The sequence below is a fragment of the Schistocerca piceifrons genome, chromosome X, assembly GCF_021461385.2.
Source record: "Schistocerca piceifrons isolate TAMUIC-IGC-003096 chromosome X, iqSchPice1.1, whole genome shotgun sequence".
NCBI classification, from domain to species: Eukaryota; Metazoa; Arthropoda; class Insecta; order Orthoptera; family Acrididae; genus Schistocerca; species Schistocerca piceifrons.
This window is the reverse complement of record NC_060149.1, coordinates 592916721-592936442: the sequence shown is the minus strand read 5'-3', so window position 1 is coordinate 592936442 and position 19722 is coordinate 592916721. Positions and strand designations below refer to the sequence as shown.

Genomic DNA, 19722 nt, shown 5'->3' with positions numbered 1-19722 from the left:
AGACTTCTAAAGAGCAGACATTTGATTTCAAGAATATTTTATCCAGCGAGAGCCTGGAAGCCAGAATAGTAGCTTGTTATACGGTCCTCTCAATGTATCGCCAAGTCCATCAACACTACTCAAATTCCGTAACATCTGGATTTTGACAGATGGAAATTCATTCTAGTGAGTGCCATACAATAACTTCCCTTGTTGCAATATTTTCTAGTTTGTCCGACAGTTTGAATCACAGTAAATTTTACACATCACTTCATATTAGTAGGTGGTATTATTCAATTTTTTAATTAATTTGCGTAAGCTTCCTGGATGAGAAATTTTAACAGAGGATGAGAAATACCTTAACTTAAAGAGAGGGTGAAGTGGTATGTACCATCAATATAGTAAAAAATGTTTGGAAGATAATCTGGTACTCAGAAAACTGTGACATTAAGATGCAAAAACTAGTGTATCCTGTAGCAACGCAGTGAGAATTTCTTGTTTTGAATTCCAAGTTCAAAACATTATTCCAGCAATGCAACGATGAAGGAAAGTATGGAACAGAGCTTAACTAAGTACTACATGTCCACCATTACATTGGAGAAAAAACCTACCTAGTCTGTGTAACAAAGTCTGACAAAGGTGAAAGTAGTAATAATGGTGTGTTGTTACCAAGATGAATGACAGTCTGAACTTCTTAAAAATATAATAGATATGTCTACAACAACCAATTAACTTAGTTTGTAACCCCTGAAACATGGTTGTCTGCTATATTCATGTTATTCATTTGATTAGGATGAGAATATGCTGTTGCTTATGTATTAATAAAATTCTCTCATGCTTCTAGCTATTTCAAGTTGTAGAAGCACTCAACCGAAAGCTCATGGGAATGGCCACACCATTAGAAATAATTCATGATGTTAAATCAATCAATGAAACAAAATATTTTATATTCTTAGGTGTTAATAAGAGCCTGAACTGGAAGTCATAGATTATCTGAAACATCTAAGCTCTGTAACTTTTGCATTACAGAGAATGTCAGATTTTGAAGGAAAAATGTAAAAAACTTGACTGACTTTCCCTATTTTCATTCACTAATGTCTTATAGCTTCATATTCTAGGGTTATATGTCACTGACAAAAAAGTAGTTTCTCGCACAAAAATTTGAAATTAGGATAATGTGTGGTATCCACTCAAGAACTTCCTGTATGCAGTGCTTTAAAACAATTGGGCATACTGACAACAGCATCGCAGTACATTTACTCCCTTATGAAGTTTGTTGTCAATAACAGTTTGATTACAACAGTAGCATTTGTAATTATAATACCAGAAGGAGAAATGATTTATACAATCCACCACTCATCCTTAGTGTGGGACAGACAAGAGAGAGGCATTCAGCCATAAAAATCACAGCCAACCTACCCAATTATGTAAAGAACTTAAAAAGACTTAACTTCAAACACAGCCAACTGAATTCTTGTCTGCTTTAGACATTAGAAAAAGTTACGAAACCGTGTGGATTGTCAGTATGTTGCCATATTTTCCTCTGAGAATGTGTATCTTAACTGTAAAACTGACTCATTTCACATCAGGGTGAGAGGTCACAATTACGATCCCCGCAACATGCACGTAACTGATCAACTAACCAACCACCTGACATTCATACTTCTACGAAACCACGCATCTGCATACTTTGCTTAAGGACTTTAAAATTTTTCCAGTTAGTGAATAGACAAGCAAGAATAAAACTTTTAGGAACAAAAAATAAGAAATTTAAAAATTAACCAAAATAAAAGAGGTGCAGTATGTACAAATCTAAGAAAGAATATTTTGTATTTTATGATTCCACAGTAGTTCAATAAGTGTTTAATACGACTTGCTCAAATAAGGTGAGCACTTAAACATAACATCAACCCAGAACTTTCTTTAAAATGTTATTCTTAGAACTTACCAGAAGTTGTCGACAGTATCATAATGACAAAAATATTCAACACACATTTTAATAATGTAGTATGAATGCAAGGGTAGGATGACCTCCTTTGTCTGTAGGTCCACAATTTTCTGTCGTCTTTGTTTAGTTTAAAAATATATAGTCACACAATCTTTGGCATTGTTCACACTTATCTGAACCAACAAAAGGAAAGAAACAAACTGAAAATGTCATAAAAATGTGTGAAAGTACAGTTCATGTACTTAACCTGCTATTTCTCTCTCCTGCACATTTATTTTTATTACCTGTCTGTATAGACGTGGTCCAGCATGTGCCTTAAAAGAAACAACTGTCTCTTACACTTCTCTTTATTATTACAAATATCTATTTTACATTCAATATTTCTTTATAAATATTACAAGTAAAATTTATTCAGTATTCTTGTTTAAAGCATTGAGTTTTCAAATTTACAATATGGTATGGAACACATCATTTTACCGGTCATGATTTTACCACAGCTTTTAATTCATCCACAACGGAATGTTAACTGTAGTGCAACAATGAAACAAAGGTCCTCTGACTAATCACCAACATCACTATCGTGATCACCAATAATGTACAGGAATTGGAATGCAATTGCTAGAAGTCCAGTGCCTAAAAAATCACCAATGGCAGTTAAGTACGGAATGGCAGAATTGTCTGGATCAATTGCTTTCTTCCACATCCAGTGTACCATCACATGACAGATATACAGCAGCAGTAATACCTGAAAACACAATCTAATATTAATGCCTGAAATTTAAATTTATTTATGTTAATTCAGATCCTTTCAAGGTATCTGAACAGAAATTTATACCACAACATACATATGTGACATGAGATGGGGGAGCCAGGAGTGCTAACATCTGATATATATAGTTTCAGAGTTGTATTAGCAAATGCTTGTGATGTTTTTCCATGATGCTGCTTGGAATGCTAAGCTCCAGGAGGTTTGAGAGACTATTAGCAGTTCCTCTATTTGACTCACAGATGGCAGAGAGACAATTTCAAAATGGAACTCTGTTGGACTTTGTTGTTTTGAACTGTACTCATCATCTTTGGAGATGTGTTAGCACATTTTGTTCTATGAAGAACCAAAGTGATAGTGATACAGTGGGATCTCCCACCCCTTCTCTTGCAAGTCACATTACAGATTTAGTTTTTACACACACACACACACACACACACACACACACACACACTTATGGGAGTACTTCCCAAACCTCTTTTTTTTTGGCAATTCTAAATTTATAAGTCTAGATTTGATGTGGGAATTTCATCTCTCCCATGCACAGCAGTCTCATTTTCCCCATTACAAGAGGCACAGGTGGTTTCCTGCCTTCTCATCTAGTAAATTCCTGATGAAATGTGAGCTGGTTAAAATTACCTGGCAGCCAACCTGCTTGCGTCCTCCAGAAATAAATATAAATGAATTATGAATTGGAAAAAGCAAGATATATGTAGTATATCAGAAAATTTTAAATACTTCACTGATGAAATTTTGTCTTCTGCTGTTGCTGTGTATTTTCTCACTTTATGCAGGCTGACATTTATTGCACTTTTTTTTCATTTTAGCCAATACTGGGTATCACCTGGTAATCTCAAACACATTCAATCTATTTCTCTGCTTTTCCTCTTTCCCTGGCGAAATTTCTTCTCTTACAGAGGCATTTGGTACTGAAAATAGCCCAACAAAATGACACTTGTTTATTGATTCCCATAAGTTAGTTTCAAAAGCAGTGTTTCTGCATAACAGCAATAAATTCCCATTGGTACCTGTGGGCGCACTCTGCTAGTATGAAAGAAACCTATGAAAACTACCATTTATATAGAAAAAGCTTCAATACGCAATGTATGACTGGAATAATTGTGATTTATAGGTAATTGCAGTTATTATTGGTCTGGAGATTTGCTACACAAAGCACTGTTTTCTTTTTCCACTGAGACAGTAAGCACAGGAAAAACTATAACATTAGAAAAGAATGGCCTGTAAGTCATTTATTGCCGGAAAAAAAAGCGAAACATGACAATGTGTAATCCTAAAAATTTGTATCTACCTCCATTACAAATGAAACTAGGATTTATGAAGATTTTTTTCAAAGCCATGGGAAACACACTTGGTTTCACATACTGAAGACATCAGTTTTCTCAAAATAGTGAAGCAAAAATTAGAGAAGGAATATTTTGTTGTCCACAAATATGATCACTAATTTGTGATGAAAAGTCTGAGGAACTATTGAATCCACTGGAGAAAGCAGCTTGACAAATATTTAAGAAAATTACTCAGTTTTTTTGGGAAATCAAAAGGTAAATTCATGTGGTATTGTCCATGATCCTACAACATTTTATTTAAAGTCAGGTTGTAATATGTCACGAAGGGTCTACTTCTGCAATTGCACTTACATTCCTTCCTGGAAAATCTTCGCACAGTGAGCAATGAGCATGGGGAATACTTTCATCAGGAGATTTCAGCTAAAGAAGAGAGGTATCAGGGCAAATTGAATCTTAGTATGCTGACCAATTATTGTTGGACCATCAAGAGGGGATGCTCTACATGCAGAATATAGCAAGAAGTCTTTATTCTCATTTTCTATTTGAGTTAATGTGTTTGAATACTGTATAGTTAAGAATGTCAAAAACATTAGTGTTTGAAATTATGAATGGCTGTCTTTTGGAAACCTGGTGTGATGTGGAAAATTCAATGGCATATTCGAATTCAGGAGAAAAGATACTAGCAGAATCTGGTACTGGTAATAATTCTGTCTAAACCTATACTCCACCAAACAACTATTATTTCATTTTCATACTCTTGTATGAGCCATGCATACATTGGTGCACTAATATATTCTCTCAGATCTCCAAATTTCCTGATGTTGCACTTAACCATATGCTTTCTCTGTATCTAGAGAGACCATATGCAGTTCATGGATTCCCTCCCAATAATTTTCCATGAGAATTTAAAGATCATTACTTCTGTTTCTTTGTGTGGTATAAATCTCTCCTTATGTTTTATCTTTGAGAAGTTTCTTCCATGATCTTTTCCCAGACTTTCATGGTGGGTGCTATCAGTTTAACTTCTCTATTGTTAGTGCAGTCTTGCATGTCATCTTTCTCCTTGCAGATGTACACAACTGTACTGTTGCTTCATCCACTGTCTCAAGGTTTCCTCTTGCCACACCTAGACACTTTCAAGCTTCTATTGGGATTCTTCTTGACAAGACATCTGTCCAGTTTTGCTTTTATTTGCAGCTGTTATCACTTCTTTCCATAATAAATCCCATGTCACATTCTGGGAGGAATCACCCGCTTCTAAGACTGCTTAAGTTATTTTCCCCCTCCAGTCAGAAGCTTTTCAGGGTTATCGTTCTGTCATTCCTTAATCTTAACCTCATCTTGGACTACAAATCCCACTTTGTACTTTGCTTGTGTAATTTGGGTGTTTGGCTGATTTGACTATGGCCTTTCGTATTTGAAAAAGATTTACATTTCTCTCTTGTGCTCCAAATTTCATCACACCACTCTTGGCATTTTGCTTTGAAAGTCTCTCACACTTCAACACTCCATTCTTCAAGATAGCCTGGTTTGATGCCTTGATGTTAGAAAGGCAATGCAGCTAGAAGTGTCATTGCAAAAAAACAATTTTTTAAAAGTTTGTGACAAAAAATTTAAGCATTTCTGATAATTCCCTAAAGATGCTATATTCTGTATGTCCAGCAATATGCAATAAAATGTGATATTGTCTCTAGTACTACTTACCTACAGAAGTTCATTGTGTAACAATTATATTAATTCTTATAATTGATTACTGCTGACAAAAAAAAATTAAAATTACTGCAACTGACCTGAAGTAATGCAGCTAACAAATAAACTGCTACAAAAATAGGGGTTATTGATGTATGACCAGCCTGCAAGTAACTTATAGTACATGTGAAAATAAGATGGCCTGGTACAACCATCATAAGAAGAACACGAGCAGTTCTTGCATGACCACCTGCAACAAGATGTACATGCGATCAGAAACACACTCCATTTACATATCAATGCTTTCACCCCCAAAAGCATCACTGTTTACCTCGGCTGCAAAGTGCTTCCAGAGGATTAAGGCAGATGGTTCTGGCATGCTGAGGTAGCTTTCCCAGACGACTAGAGCGATGAAGCGATGTAGAAATACGACTGGCTTGCACAGCAACCAGATTTCCTCCTACACCATTTATAACTGGCTGAAACACAGCTATTCCTTTGAAGTTGGCTACAGTGAAATCTAAGATAAGGCCCCCGACACTGGAATGGTACAGAACAAATCATTACTCCATAACAAACATCCTTTGGTCAATATACAAACAAATACAGTCTGCTAATTCACAAAGAAGCAAAAAAAGGCAGTGCAAATATTACCTGCTAATAAGCATTGCAGATATCACTGGTGTCCATCCTGTGTATAACACTTCTTTTGTGAAAGTATTTCTTGATGCAATGACAATCCATACTGGAGTCAGTACTAAGAAAAAACCAATTATAGTTGGTGCCAGCCAAGGTTGTGTGTCTATGGATTAAATTAACACACATTTTAGTGTCATACAGTAATAAATATTATGTTACGCACATTTATTTTCTAAATACCAGACAATTAAGTATGTCCCAAAGCAGAATATACAACAACAAAACATTGTGGTAATCCAGTATGAAATATTCACTGTGTTGCAGTGTGTGTTATTATGAAATCCCTTAACAACTAAAACTGTGAGCCTGAAAGAGTCTTGAATGCAGTCACTGACAGTTTAGTCAGTAGGAGCTTTGCCCTTGCATGGCAAGGGTCTGGATCCAAGCCTGGGTCCACTGCACAATTCTAACCTGTCAAGCAGTTTCAGTTTATTTTCATTTTTCACTCATAGAATTTAGAGAGAAAATGGTTCAAATGGCTCTGAGCACTATGGGACTTAACTTCTAAGGTCATCAGTCCCCTAGAACTTAGAACTACTTAAACCTAACCAACCTAAGGACATCACACACATCCATGCCCGAGGCAGGATTCGAACCTGCAACCGTAGCGGTCGCGTGGTTCCCGACTGTAGCGCCTTTAACCGCTTGGCCACCACAGCCAGCGAATTTAGAGAGAGCATTTACGCACTTATTCCAGTGATTGAAAGTTACCATCTATTAAAAACTCCTTCTTATACCTAAATGAAACATCGTCAACATTTTATGGGGAAGAGTAATTAAAAGTGAAGTACCACAGGGACACATTCATTTCAATTAATTTTATTAAATTTAATATGGGAGTTTCATTTTCCTTCAGTTTTCAGGTGCAGGCTCAATAAATTAATGCAAATGCACACAGTGGAAGAAAAACTATTGCAAAAATGGCCAATTTACAATTATTTCAGCCATGAAGGATTACTTTAAAATAATCATAAACATTTATCGTAGACGAGTCTCTCACATCCTTTAGTTTCGATACGATGCTACCAACTCTACAACATATCATACGGAGAGGAAGGACCATAAAAATGTCTGAACACATCTTTGGAGCTGTTCGAGAACACTGTGCCACCAATAAGTATTTTAGACCTTCTTAATGTTGAAGATACACGCCATTGCGTGATGCTTGCACAATAAACCATGTGATATGGCCACTTCCATCATGGTCAGGCTACAGAGTGATCAGAAATGTTGCTAATAATGCCATCCATTTAGATTAATGCACAACTGAAATCTGTGTGTTAATGAATGTCTGACATGCTCAAAACAAACACAGGTGTTTCGCAAATAATGGCTGCAGCTTCAGCCAAACACATAACCAGCTCTTCTGTAGTGTATCAGTGCCTTCTGCACCAAATACTTCATATCCGCCTAAGAAAGGAAATCTGTAATACAACATTCTCATCAACACCTTTTACAGCACTATTCACTGCATGGCAGTTTGAACACCACCTTTGAACACCTAGCATTAAAATCCTCATGAACCGCTATTAGGAGGGAAGCTGCGCACTGACGACATTTTTTTCATTTAAAAATGCCTCTATTTACCTCCTCCAAACACTTAATTTTCTTATATGTCATCCCTTAAACAAAGAAAGCAAATTTCTTGATATCCCTACGTATGAGAAGAAACATGCACTCATGACAACAGAGGGAAAACAGCTATCTGGCTAAAGAAAAGAAAATAATCATAAGAAATTTCCACATTCAGCATGCACACTTAAGTTTTGTCTACGCATCGTGAACTGCCATTTATTTATGGACTTGCAACTTTCTAGTACCTGACCATACACCAACAAGAACAACAAAAGAAGATTATTATATTATTATGGAAAAAGGGTGAAATAATTCTATAAAGTTCAGTGCCATAAAATACTGCAGGAAATTGCCTTGTGTGTGCTGAAAACACTCAAAGAAGTGGTACAGGAAGCACAAGAAAGGATTACACTGGGATGGGATAAAAGCGATCTTACTTTTTCCAGATTTCAAAGTACGAGATGCAGTCCGAGACCTGAAGTTCTCAAATGTGAATAAAATCATGACCATTGTTGTCACACAGAGAAGAGGAAACCTATAAAATGATACTCATACACTCACTCCCACCTCACTCATGTTGACCCACACAATCACCATTTCATATGCCTTAAGAAAATGGAGAAAGGGTGAAAGGTGCTGTACCTGGTGTTAAAACAGAAGTAAAATGACAGGGAATCTAAAAGGAAAGCACAGGGAAACGTGACTGGTTAACCACTTATAAGAAAATACAGGTGAGGCAGTCACCCTGTAAACAAATTAAGAACATCTCCCTAAAATTTGAATAAACACATTGGACAAATCACAAAACCTTAAAATTCTCACCACACTCATTTAAATATTACTTAAAATAGATGGCAGATCTGTCAGCAAATCTGCTGCAGCCCTCTGTTTTGAAAACAATGTACAGTATAATAACCTATGGCACACAGTGATCTGTGTATCATTAGTACCACACATTGGGAAGGTCCTCTCACTGTAGCAAGAAGCCATATGTCATAGGGCTGTGGCCTATGCAAAAACAAGTAAGGAGAACCTCATCCTGTCTGCATGGCTGGAAGGAGGTACAGCACGGCCGAGTTGTGGGCTTTACTAGACACTTCCAGCCACTCATCTTTCTATCAACACATGACTGACTAAATTAAGGCAGCATACTTTGGGCATCAGGGAGGGGGGAGGATTCTCTCCGCACCTGACATTTTATGCTGGTTGCTCACATAGGAAGTTTGCATAAACTTGCTGAGCACAGCTTTCATGACTTGGATTGTTTATACAACAATGAGACACATTCTAAACATGTTGTCATTTAAAGTACTCCATTGGATGTAGTAAATACAGTTTTAGATCACTACAGCAGACCATGATTTTAACTTTCTCAGGAAGTGAATCCTTGTCAAAAGCGAGGATGAATGGTCCAGAGTGAAAACAGGCTTTGACATGCAAAAACGCACTTCATTAATTTTCTGCCTAATTCTGCATATATCTGCGGCATTAAACTGCGGGGGAAAATTAAACCTTGTACAATGTTTAAGATCTTATGGGGTGTATTGGTGACAGGTCTGTCACCAAGTTTTCTGCAAGCGAATAATGCTTCAGATTTGGGACGAGTTGCTCTTTTAAGACATAACCACTTCATAGTTTAATGAGGAAAGAGAGGTCTACAAATACATGTTCACTATTATCAATAAATAACAATGATTAGTTGTTAGACAGGGCCCTATGTCAGACTGGATACAAACCAGGAACTGAGGAGAGTACATTTCTATAGTTCGTTTGATTTTGCTTTCCTACCAAGGCACGGACATGGAGGGTAAGTTCTTTGGGTCAGAACTATCTGTGTTGAAACAATAAAGTCCACCTGGAGAGATTGCCATAAGCTCATGGCCTCTTATTGGTAACTTGGGTCTTTTCACTGTGTGAGATATTCACAATGATGCCACCTAATCTGGTTGAGGACTCTCCTGACGAGTGCCAACAGCCAGAGCAATGGCCACCTTGACTGATGGTCATTCTTCGGAGTCCCATTGCCAGCATGCCAGTAAAAGAACAGACACACACTTATAAGCATACACATGAAGGTAACAGCTTGGGCATTAATGGTGTGCCCCAATGCAATGTAGTTAGGCTGGTTATAACCATTTGAGTATCTGATTCCTCCTCCTTCACCCCCCCCCCCCCCCCCACTCCACTCCGCATGCCACATGGACTGGCTACCATACTAAGTAATGGGTATTTTGCGCACTTCCCTGTATGGCCTGGACATCCTGTGGGGGGGGGACATGAAGGTCAAACCTGGATCTAACAATCAAGCACGATGAACACAAGTTCCGAGACCAACGGTGTTGGAGGGGATCTAGCACCTTGAGGTCACCAGACAACAAAAGGAATTAGTACCGCAATGGCTCAGGGCTCCATGCTTGCCATCCACACACTCAAGAATAGTTCTGAGGCCCCAGGTTTCTCTTTTTCTTCACTTTTAAATGTGTCTATCCAGTCAGTACTGGAACTTTTCCACCTGAAGATATGTACTGGCCAACTATTCTTGTGCGTGTGTGTGTGTGTGTGTGTGTGTGTGTGTATAGAGAGAGAGAGAGAGAGAGAGAGAGAGAGAGAGAGAGAGAGAGAGAGAGAGAGGGGGGGGGGGGGGGGGAGACAGACTGATGAATTAAAGCACAAGCACTTTTAAGTGAAGTTTTTGCGACTTACCAATGGAATTGTACAGCCACATAGATATGCCCGACAGCAATGCAAGTGTTGTCAGATCTCCTAAACTAGCAGCAATAGGAGTTGCAATATTATCTGGATTGATATTGCACTGTCGAGAGCTCAGAATAACAGCAATCATTACCAGTCCTGCAAAAGGAATGATGATGTAAGCCACAATTAAATCACAGGGTAATCAATTTACATACTCACATGAACTTACCCAAAGCAAAACTTGCTAAAGATGCTGTTACAACACTGCTTGCACAAAGTAGTAGTCCATGAGCAACATCAAATTTCCCTTCAGGAACCCATCCCATCACCATTGCTACTACGGATGCTAGGAACCCAACAACAGTAGCCTGGCACTGTAAAGATGTCTCCCATTATACCAGTAATTTTCACTCGAAAAAAAAAAAAAAACAAATAAAATAACTAAACCAGCATATATTTACAAGCATAAAATAAACTACAACCTCAGACTACTTTCCAAGCTTTTTACTAGCTATTTATAGGTTTAAGAACACCAACTAAGGTCAACGTAAAATTTAACAGCTATTTTCTACAGTATATACAGTCATTGTTTGTGGCAGCATTATTATTTTTTTATTAAGCATTTCTAATCTATGAAAGCTCTTAGTAAATAAACCCAAATAATGTAAGTAAAAAGCTGTGGGAGTGCATATAGGCATTATCTGCTGCATATTATCATACTGTATTAATTGGTACCAGCACTATTATGGAGTTCCTTTAACACAACATTTATTTACTGCATCATATTTAGGGATATGACGTGTTACAGTAAAATCATACGTACAACTTCCACAGAGATAAGTCAAAAATGGTACAGTTTTCACTAACAGATAAATTGATTCGTAAGGAAGGTTTGTATACACATTGCTCAACAAAACTTAAGGAACAGTTAGGTAAAGTAATGTAGCACGTTAACTGCCAGGTAGAAATGAATGAAAGTGCTGGAGCATGTTGCCAGACATCTCCCAATTGTGTGCAGAAAGTTGGATGTCGTATGACATGAGGTCTGTGCAACTATTTTCACAGCATGGTTTCATGTGCATGGGGAGCATTCCGAACAACTGAAACTACTGTCTGAAAGAGGCAATGTTCGCTATGGTTAACAATAGCAACAGATGACTGCTACATTGTGCAAAAGGCAATTACAGGACCCACATCAAACAGCACACGCAATTGCAACCACATTTAACAGGTCTGCAAGGTAGGCAATCTCATGCTCCACGGGGTCATGGCGGTGGTCTCACTGCCCAACAACCAGTACGTTGTGTTCTGTTGACACCCACACATCGGTGGCACCATTTGCACTGATGAGTGGAGTTGTGTACTCTTCTTGGTTAAGAGGAGAATCAGCATGAATAGTCATTCTAGATATACCCTCCCATGGCAAGAGGTGGGAACATTTAATGCACCCATGAACAGTGTTGAACGTGATCGTTTTGGTGGTCCAGGTGTTAGGGTGTGGCAATCCATAATATTGCATGGATGTACTGACCATAAAATGTTTTAACACAACACACTCACCAGTCAACATTATTGTGACACCGTACTCCTATTCCATATGATTCTTTTCAGGGTTGCATTTAGCTCAGACTTCATTCTTCTCTCTTTGTAATGAGAGGATATTCGGCAAATGGACTGGCTGGCTGGTCAGCTCATACCATTCTTTAGAGCGCACGCTTATCAGACAATACTCAGCTTTCAGTACTTGAATGTTGTATCAACACGGCACTGCAAATAATAGCAGCTGTTATAAGGAGACGCCAGACCCTGTGACACACCAATTTTGAAAAGGTTTGTGTGTGAGACCTGCAATTTAGTAGTTATGAAGAAATCTAAGAATTTGTGATTTTGATCCACTGCTGATATATTTGTGGAGAGCCCTCGTTAACTGAAGTGGTGACCAAATGGTCGAATGCAAGCATTTAGATGACATTAAATTTCTGTGATCATGTGTTCGTGTTCAAACCACACTTCTTACAATATTGATTTTCTCTATAGTGTGCTGAAGGGTGTCAAAATCTGCAGATATCAGGGTCTGGCATCTCCTTGTTAGATGTTACATCACTTGATTGCAACCATTAAATGTCTTGGTAGTTTTTAAGTTTATTGTGAATGAGAAGAAAGCATGAATTTTGTATGGGAGATGCTCTAGTCCTAGATACACTTGGGACACAAAGTCATTTGAGGTCAGGGTAAAAATTAAATATCAGGAAGGCTGTTTCAAGCAACCATAGCTTCATTCACAAAGAGATTCCATATGCCAAAATAAGTAAACCTGGCCATGTGATGAAATATGTAAATTTTTGATGGTGCCACAGTGTAAATTCTCACTAATCAAAATTATTTATGATGGAGACAAATAGGATACAAGAGCATCACAGCACATTTCAGGAGCTTTTTCAGCGAGAGACTGTTAGTGCTCTCATGTGGAAGTTATCTTTTTCTTGAATTGAATGGTGAACCAATTATCTTATTTATCCAATTATAAGATGAGGTTTTCTCCCTGAATGCATCATTCAAAAAATCCAAGGTTATCCTACTTTCACCGATTAAATTATTGGTACTGAGGTTAACATTTTTAAGATATGTAATATATTAATATAGGGGTCTTACATTATAATGAATCTTTGACAATTGAGGTAATGTGCAGATTTATTTTGAAGAACTCAGAAGGTTCTGAGGGGAACAGTGAAACCAGCTCAGCTGAGAACTATGATGAATGTCTGAAGGTGAGTGGAAAGCAGGTAATAAGTTTCACTGTACTACCAACTCTGGGAATTATGCTACATACCTTGGCTTTTTATGAACATCTGCCATACTTAAACTGCAATTTGCCTGAATCCATTTGTAGTCAGAATTGAACTGGCTTTAAAATTGCACAAATACTCAATAACAACACAAGTTTCTGCATAAGGTGGCAGAAATCTAGATGGGGGTCAGTGGCGTACTTACAGTTTCATGTAGCAATGTTGTCAACACATACCAAGAGGAATTATAGAAATGACAGAGGGTATGTGCCGGCTCTTGGTTCTATGCTCCCAATGAGACAGTAGCAGGCTGAGAAAATGTATGAAAGGAAAAGACGAAAGAATATTGTCATATTATCATGTCAGTATACAGGGAGAAGAAAAATTTGCACACCGATTTCGTAGCGTGAATCCTCACATACTTGCAGGGCGAAAATGTCTGTCACAAAATTTCGTCCTGTGCATATTTTTGTCATTGAATGGATTTTAAAGATTGGAAAACTAGCAACACTGAATGGCAACTACCTCTGTCAGCATATAGGAGGAGTGCTGTGCAGTTGGTGCCAGGGACAGTGTTTTGGGTTAGCACGCAGGAGGCTGAGGGTTCAATCCTGGGTCAAGGCGTATTTGGTTTTATTTGCCAATTTCTTTCTGCCACATGATACTGTAGTATACACCTTTTTCTTAAGCCACATGTACCTGAAATTTACATAGTACATGTTTGGAAATTATTTGCAAAGCAAGTTGCTAGCCCTACTGGTAATGTATGGCCATAATGAAATGTAATGGACCTGAACGAGGCACGAATAATAGTTGGTAGTAATTGATGGCACCACTGGGGGAGGCTACACAGAAACAGGTTTCAAATTTTGTAGATGCAGTGATGTGAAACACTTTGGGTCCATGACATGCAAAAGGATTCTTTAAAAGCTGACCAGTGAAAATGTTTGTACTTCCATTTCTGTGTTCGTAGTATGCAAGAGCAAATGTGTTGCAGAAGACACATTATTAAGCTATGTATGATGATTTAACTATAGATACCGTACCATGCATATGACATTCAGCAAATAAAAACAAATATGCCTCGACCCAGAGTTGAAGCCTTCACCTACTGTATGTTAACCCAACATGCTATCCACTGCACAGCACTCCTCCCATATGTTGATAGAGGTAGTTAATGTACATGAGCTGTGTTCTCAAATTCCACTGTAATCACAACCTGAAAAACTGCTGCATACTGAGAAGAAACAGCCAAGTATTTGTGACAACCAAGAAAGCTGATCATTTCACTCGCAGAAACTTAAGCCCTGTAATTATTTCCCACCCTTACCTCCACCTCTGAGGCTTTTCAGTATGTACAGGATAAAAACAATGAGGCTTCCTGATTGCTCAAGAAATATCTGGATGCAGGTGTTGGAGATTACGAATTTTTCCAACTGCATCCCTCACAGAATTGAAAGCAAGTACAGGTTAGTTCATGAGGACAATGAAGAGGGCAAGACTTAAGTTATGGTGCAGAACAGCAATAAATAAGAAACAACTTCCCATGGTGTATAATGAGGAACTACTTGCCTATTAACATTACATAATGAATCTAAGGAAATGGCACATCCATTTGCTACACCATGTGGACTACGCTGACAGGATGCCTGTTTGTTTTGATATGGCATCAAACGTTACTGTCGATGTGAAGGGCCCTTTAAGTGTTCCTAGAAGAAGTTCTGCCAATGAAAATGCCTCAATGGTGAATGCACTAGCTGATGGGAGGAAGATACATCCATACATGATTCTTCACAGGAACAGGATACTGCAAGAAAAACGGCATCTAGGACTTGTCTGTAGATGCCAAGAAAAGGTATGGACAACAATGATCTGATTCTAAACTGCTTTAAGATTGTTTGGAACCAGAAAGTTATGGATCTACTGGCAAAGAACAACACAGACCCGGTAATAATTCATGTGACATGACCTGACAACTCCATGTAATGGATGTAATTGTGGAAATATCTTAAGGCTCACATGTGACATCTTTACAGTGAGCAGTGTCTTCAAAGAGACTACACCCTCACTCCAGGGGAGAAGTAAAAGAAACCCTCCATGTTCATGTTAGGTCAATGGATCATTACCTGCCTGGGGTACAATGTCATGTGATTCAGTTATGAAAGGATTCAAAAAGTGCTGCATATCCAATGCTATGGATGGCTCAGAAGATTATATACTATTGGAGGAGTGTCAGAAACAAATGCCAACAGGCTTGCAAATGAAGACTATGTCAGTGGTGGTTAAAAAGTGATACCACAGATTGGTTTAGATAGTAAGAAAAAAAAGGAAGGGAAGATAAAAATTAAAAATAACAATTAATGTACACAATTTCTCTTATTTCTCCTTGTACTATCAAAACTAGCTAATATGGCAGTCATGTCAACCCATCTCATTGTCTGTGAGAGGTTGAGAACAATCTGGTGCACTGGCACATGTATAAACTGAACTTTCCTATACTGTAGAATATACCTTGCTGATATATTTTACAAATTTCATCTGAACATTTACTGAATATTAACTCAAGATAAACACACCAAACCAGCTTCCACCTTTACCTTACAAGTGTTGCTACTGTTCTATTCAGCAGCCAAAACAGAGACACATATATATTATTCAGATGACATACTTCAAACGAAGTAAGAGGTTGATCAACGTATTTGCTGGACACACAGAAATTTCAGACATTGGCTGTGAGTGGGCACTGATTTAAATCAATGTCCTCCCACAGCCACTGTCTGTAATTCCTTTGTATCTTAATTCATATCGGGTGCTGGATCAAAACACCATCTGTTCTTTTGGACACGTCCAAAAGTACATACATCACATATGTATTTCCTAGACATGGGCCACAGTGCAAAACCATGCACATGAATGGAGGAAAAACCAATGACCAGCTGTAGGACAAACAGACAAAACATAACACACTAGAATAAATTGTGTGAATTTCCTCTAGTGGCAGATACAGTATGAACCAAGATGCAGCCTCAAAATGCCAAAAAATCTAAAACATAATTTGAGCAACGACTGACAAATGTTTATGTTCAATGCCTATTAATTGCACAAAAATTACTATTACAAGGAAAAAGTAGAGTTCAGAAATCGGGGGGGGGGGGGGGGGGGGGGGGCTACTGCCCTCCAAATTGCTGTGCCCAATAACAGAAAATGAAGGAAGGAGGACACTACATGATTTGAGTTTAATTTGAAGAAAGTGTATTCAGAAGAACAATCTGCAACAATAAAATATAATTTGTATGTTGCATAGTCATTGGAAAAAGTGGTATATGACAGTACACTGCTAGTGTGCAGTGGAAATTGTGATAGGTAATAGTCAATAGTGACAGTGATCCAAATTATGCAGACGTGTTATCTCAAGGGGAAAATTGATATGGAGCAGGACATTGTTAATATTAGTAATAATACGGTTTCATTGTTTACAGTCACAATATTTGATCAGGCAAATATCTGCAACTGAGGAAGTTATTGCTCAACTTCTGTATTAACACAGAATTTTTGTTCTCGCACCACATACACCAGATGCCGAAACATGTTGATATAACATGATCATAAAGCTGGGTTGTAAAGAACATGTTACAGTGTCCAGTGAAAGTGGTTGCATGTTGTCACACAGAATTAGAAAATGATAAATATGGGGACTGCATCATTTTATCTAATTGGCAGCTTTCACATTGGCCAACAGCTTCCATTTATTATATTCCTGCCATAAATTAAAATCAGTCAGTAATATGAATTTTGAATCTGAAAGTATAGTGGCTTCCACTTCCCTGTAGAACAGAAGACAAAAATTCTAAAAAATCCAACTCGTAGTAGTTATACTAGTCACTTGCCACTTTCTCTTGCACATACATAACACCAAATTGTGTGACAAAATCAATAGTATTGTCCAATGCACTGCAGTTAACTATGGTTCCAGCAATGTGTGCTAAAAGGGTCACCTCCTGCCTTTCATACTCAGCATTAGAACATACTGAAAAAATGCATATGAAGTGGTCCCGTGATGTTTGCTTGGCCATTTTTAAATATTTTAATTTTTTTATGTGTGATTGCCACGTATTTGAGAAATTCAAAACAGTTTTTTTACAATAATCTATCTTGCACCTTTACTGGATGGCAGCCATTTTTTATTTGTAGGCATGCGACGATTTTTCAGTCTGTAGACACTGGTGAAAATTTGAATATATCTGCACTGGGTTATGTTACAACATTGCAATTGACATGATTGTTTTTAGGAAAGTGTCCCCTACAACATTGTCTAGTACACAAAATACCCTAAATTCAAAAATGACCTCCGAAGTTTGATATCAAAATTTCCAAAAATCCACTTTTTAGGCCAAAAAATAACAAACAAGGAGTGATTTATGAGAGTCTATTTTTTCCTATAGTTAGATATCATACACTACTAGCCTCAAATAGAGCAAGAACACTTACAGATGTTTCCTTAATTTTTCTTAATGAATTTTTGAACTTTGATAATTTTCATTTCTTGTAAAGTTTGGGGTTAGTTATCTCAGGTGGGACTGAATATACAAATATGATTTTTGCACAGTTTGTACACCTATATGATAGCAAGATACTGTACAAATTTCAACATTGGTATCTGACTGAACAAAGATATGAATTTTTGAAAATGAGGAAATAATTCACATTACTCTACAACAGATCCTATGGCTGTTGCCTATTTAAATGGTTTATTGTTTCATTGTAATAAAATTTAATTGTGACATGTATTTAGTTAACACTATCACCCAATATTCATTTAGTTTATTTATTTTTAATTATGCAATATTAAACAATAGGAGCTTTCACTTTTGTTCTATGGTAATAAAAATGCCCATTTACATTTAGGTTTATTGTCAATAAAGAAGTACATTATTGCTGGGTGTGGCACTGTAGGAGTACATTATTGCTGGGTGTGGCAATGTTGTAGTCAGTCTGTTCTACAACCTCTGTTAGAGTGGATGTACATCCTTCATCGAGAGTGTAGAATGTGATATGTGCTTTGTTCTGTGTGTAATTTGAAATTAATTTTGAGAGATTAACTGGAATGCAATAACATGGATGAACAGTGCTCTGTTGGACAGACAGCAAGTGAAGTGTGTCACAGAACAGTTTATGGTTCAATTTCAAAAAACTTGAAAAATGTCAATGACTTTGATGAAGTTAGACAAACTTTGTTTAAATTTCGAATGGTTCTTCTGTATCATCAGTGTGTGAGTGTCATGAGAAGAAATATATTCTGAAGTACAACCACATTTTCGGAAGAAAGTGCTGTGATCCCTTAAAGTTCATAAAAAAAGCCTATTATTAAAGGTTTGAGGGAAATAAAACTTGAACATTTGTCCTTGTTATGTGAGAGGGTTTTTTTTGTTTGTTTGTTTTGGTTTTAGGGCGCAAAACTGCTATGGTCATTAGCGCCCGGTCAGTGACTTAGGAAACAGTAAAAACCGAAAATGGAAACCAGCAGCAATGGGAACAAAACTCAAAAAATTGGAGAAACTAAAAGCAGAAGGAAGGCTTAATATCCACTACAGAAAGGGGTTGGTTGTCCCAAAAAAAACCCTCAAATGACCGATGCCACCCCACTGGCACCAATAAACTCGAGAATGGGATCGGCCGAGCGCGTGTCATCTGCTAAAATTGACGATATATCAGGCAACAGCTGTAGACGGGCACGTAACGGATTAAAATAGGGGCACTCAATTAAAAGGTGTCTTACCGTCCACAGCTGAGAGCAGTGGGGACAGAGTGGGCGAGGACCACCGCTTAAAAGATGTCGATGGCTAAAAAGACAGTGCTCTATCCGGAGTCTAGTTAAAATTACCTCCTCCCGACGACGCGTTCGGGAGGAAGAGGTCCAAGCACAAGGAAGAGCTTTCACGTCCCGCAATTTATTATTGGGAAGTGTCGACCAATGTGCGTGCCATGAAAGAGCAACGCGACGACATAAAACGCTCTGTAGATCGGCGAAGGGAATCGATTGAATAGCTGGCCGAAGAAGAGAGACTGCAGCCTTGGCCGCAATATCAGCTGCGACCGACAGCATGGAATGGCATTCAGCCGAAGGCAGAAGATCCTGATCCATAGGTTGTTCAGGAGCAGCTCCTGCCACCAGAGATCGGCTGGTTGATCGGCCGCCAGCAGTGCGCCTCAGCGACACAGAAGACGGCCGAGGGCGATTTCTGCCAGGTGGTGCTGTAGATGAGACACGCCTTGGCGGAGAAG

General features: G+C 38.0%; 1 protein-coding gene across 5 annotated transcripts in view; it reads right to left on the bottom strand.

Annotated features, from left to right (window-relative positions):
- Positions 1–2258: 2258 nt before the first annotated feature.
- Positions 2259–19722, bottom strand: part of LOC124722028 (solute carrier family 41 member 1-like) — a 75200-nt gene continuing 57736 nt past the window's right edge. For all 5 annotated transcript variants that reach the window (XM_047247214.1, XM_047247211.1, XM_047247215.1 and 2 more), the window contains 6 exons: positions 10884–11028; positions 10664–10810; positions 6341–6488; positions 6018–6226; positions 5788–5936; positions 2259–2672 (listed from right to left, as the gene is read on the bottom strand). In XM_047247214.1, the coding sequence (XP_047103170.1) occupies positions 2487–2672; positions 5788–5936; positions 6018–6226; positions 6341–6488; positions 10664–10810; positions 10884–11028 (984 nt within the window). In that variant the 3' untranslated portion in view covers positions 2259–2486. The remainder of the gene's footprint in view (positions 2673–5787; positions 5937–6017; positions 6227–6340; positions 6489–10663; positions 10811–10883; positions 11029–19722) is intronic.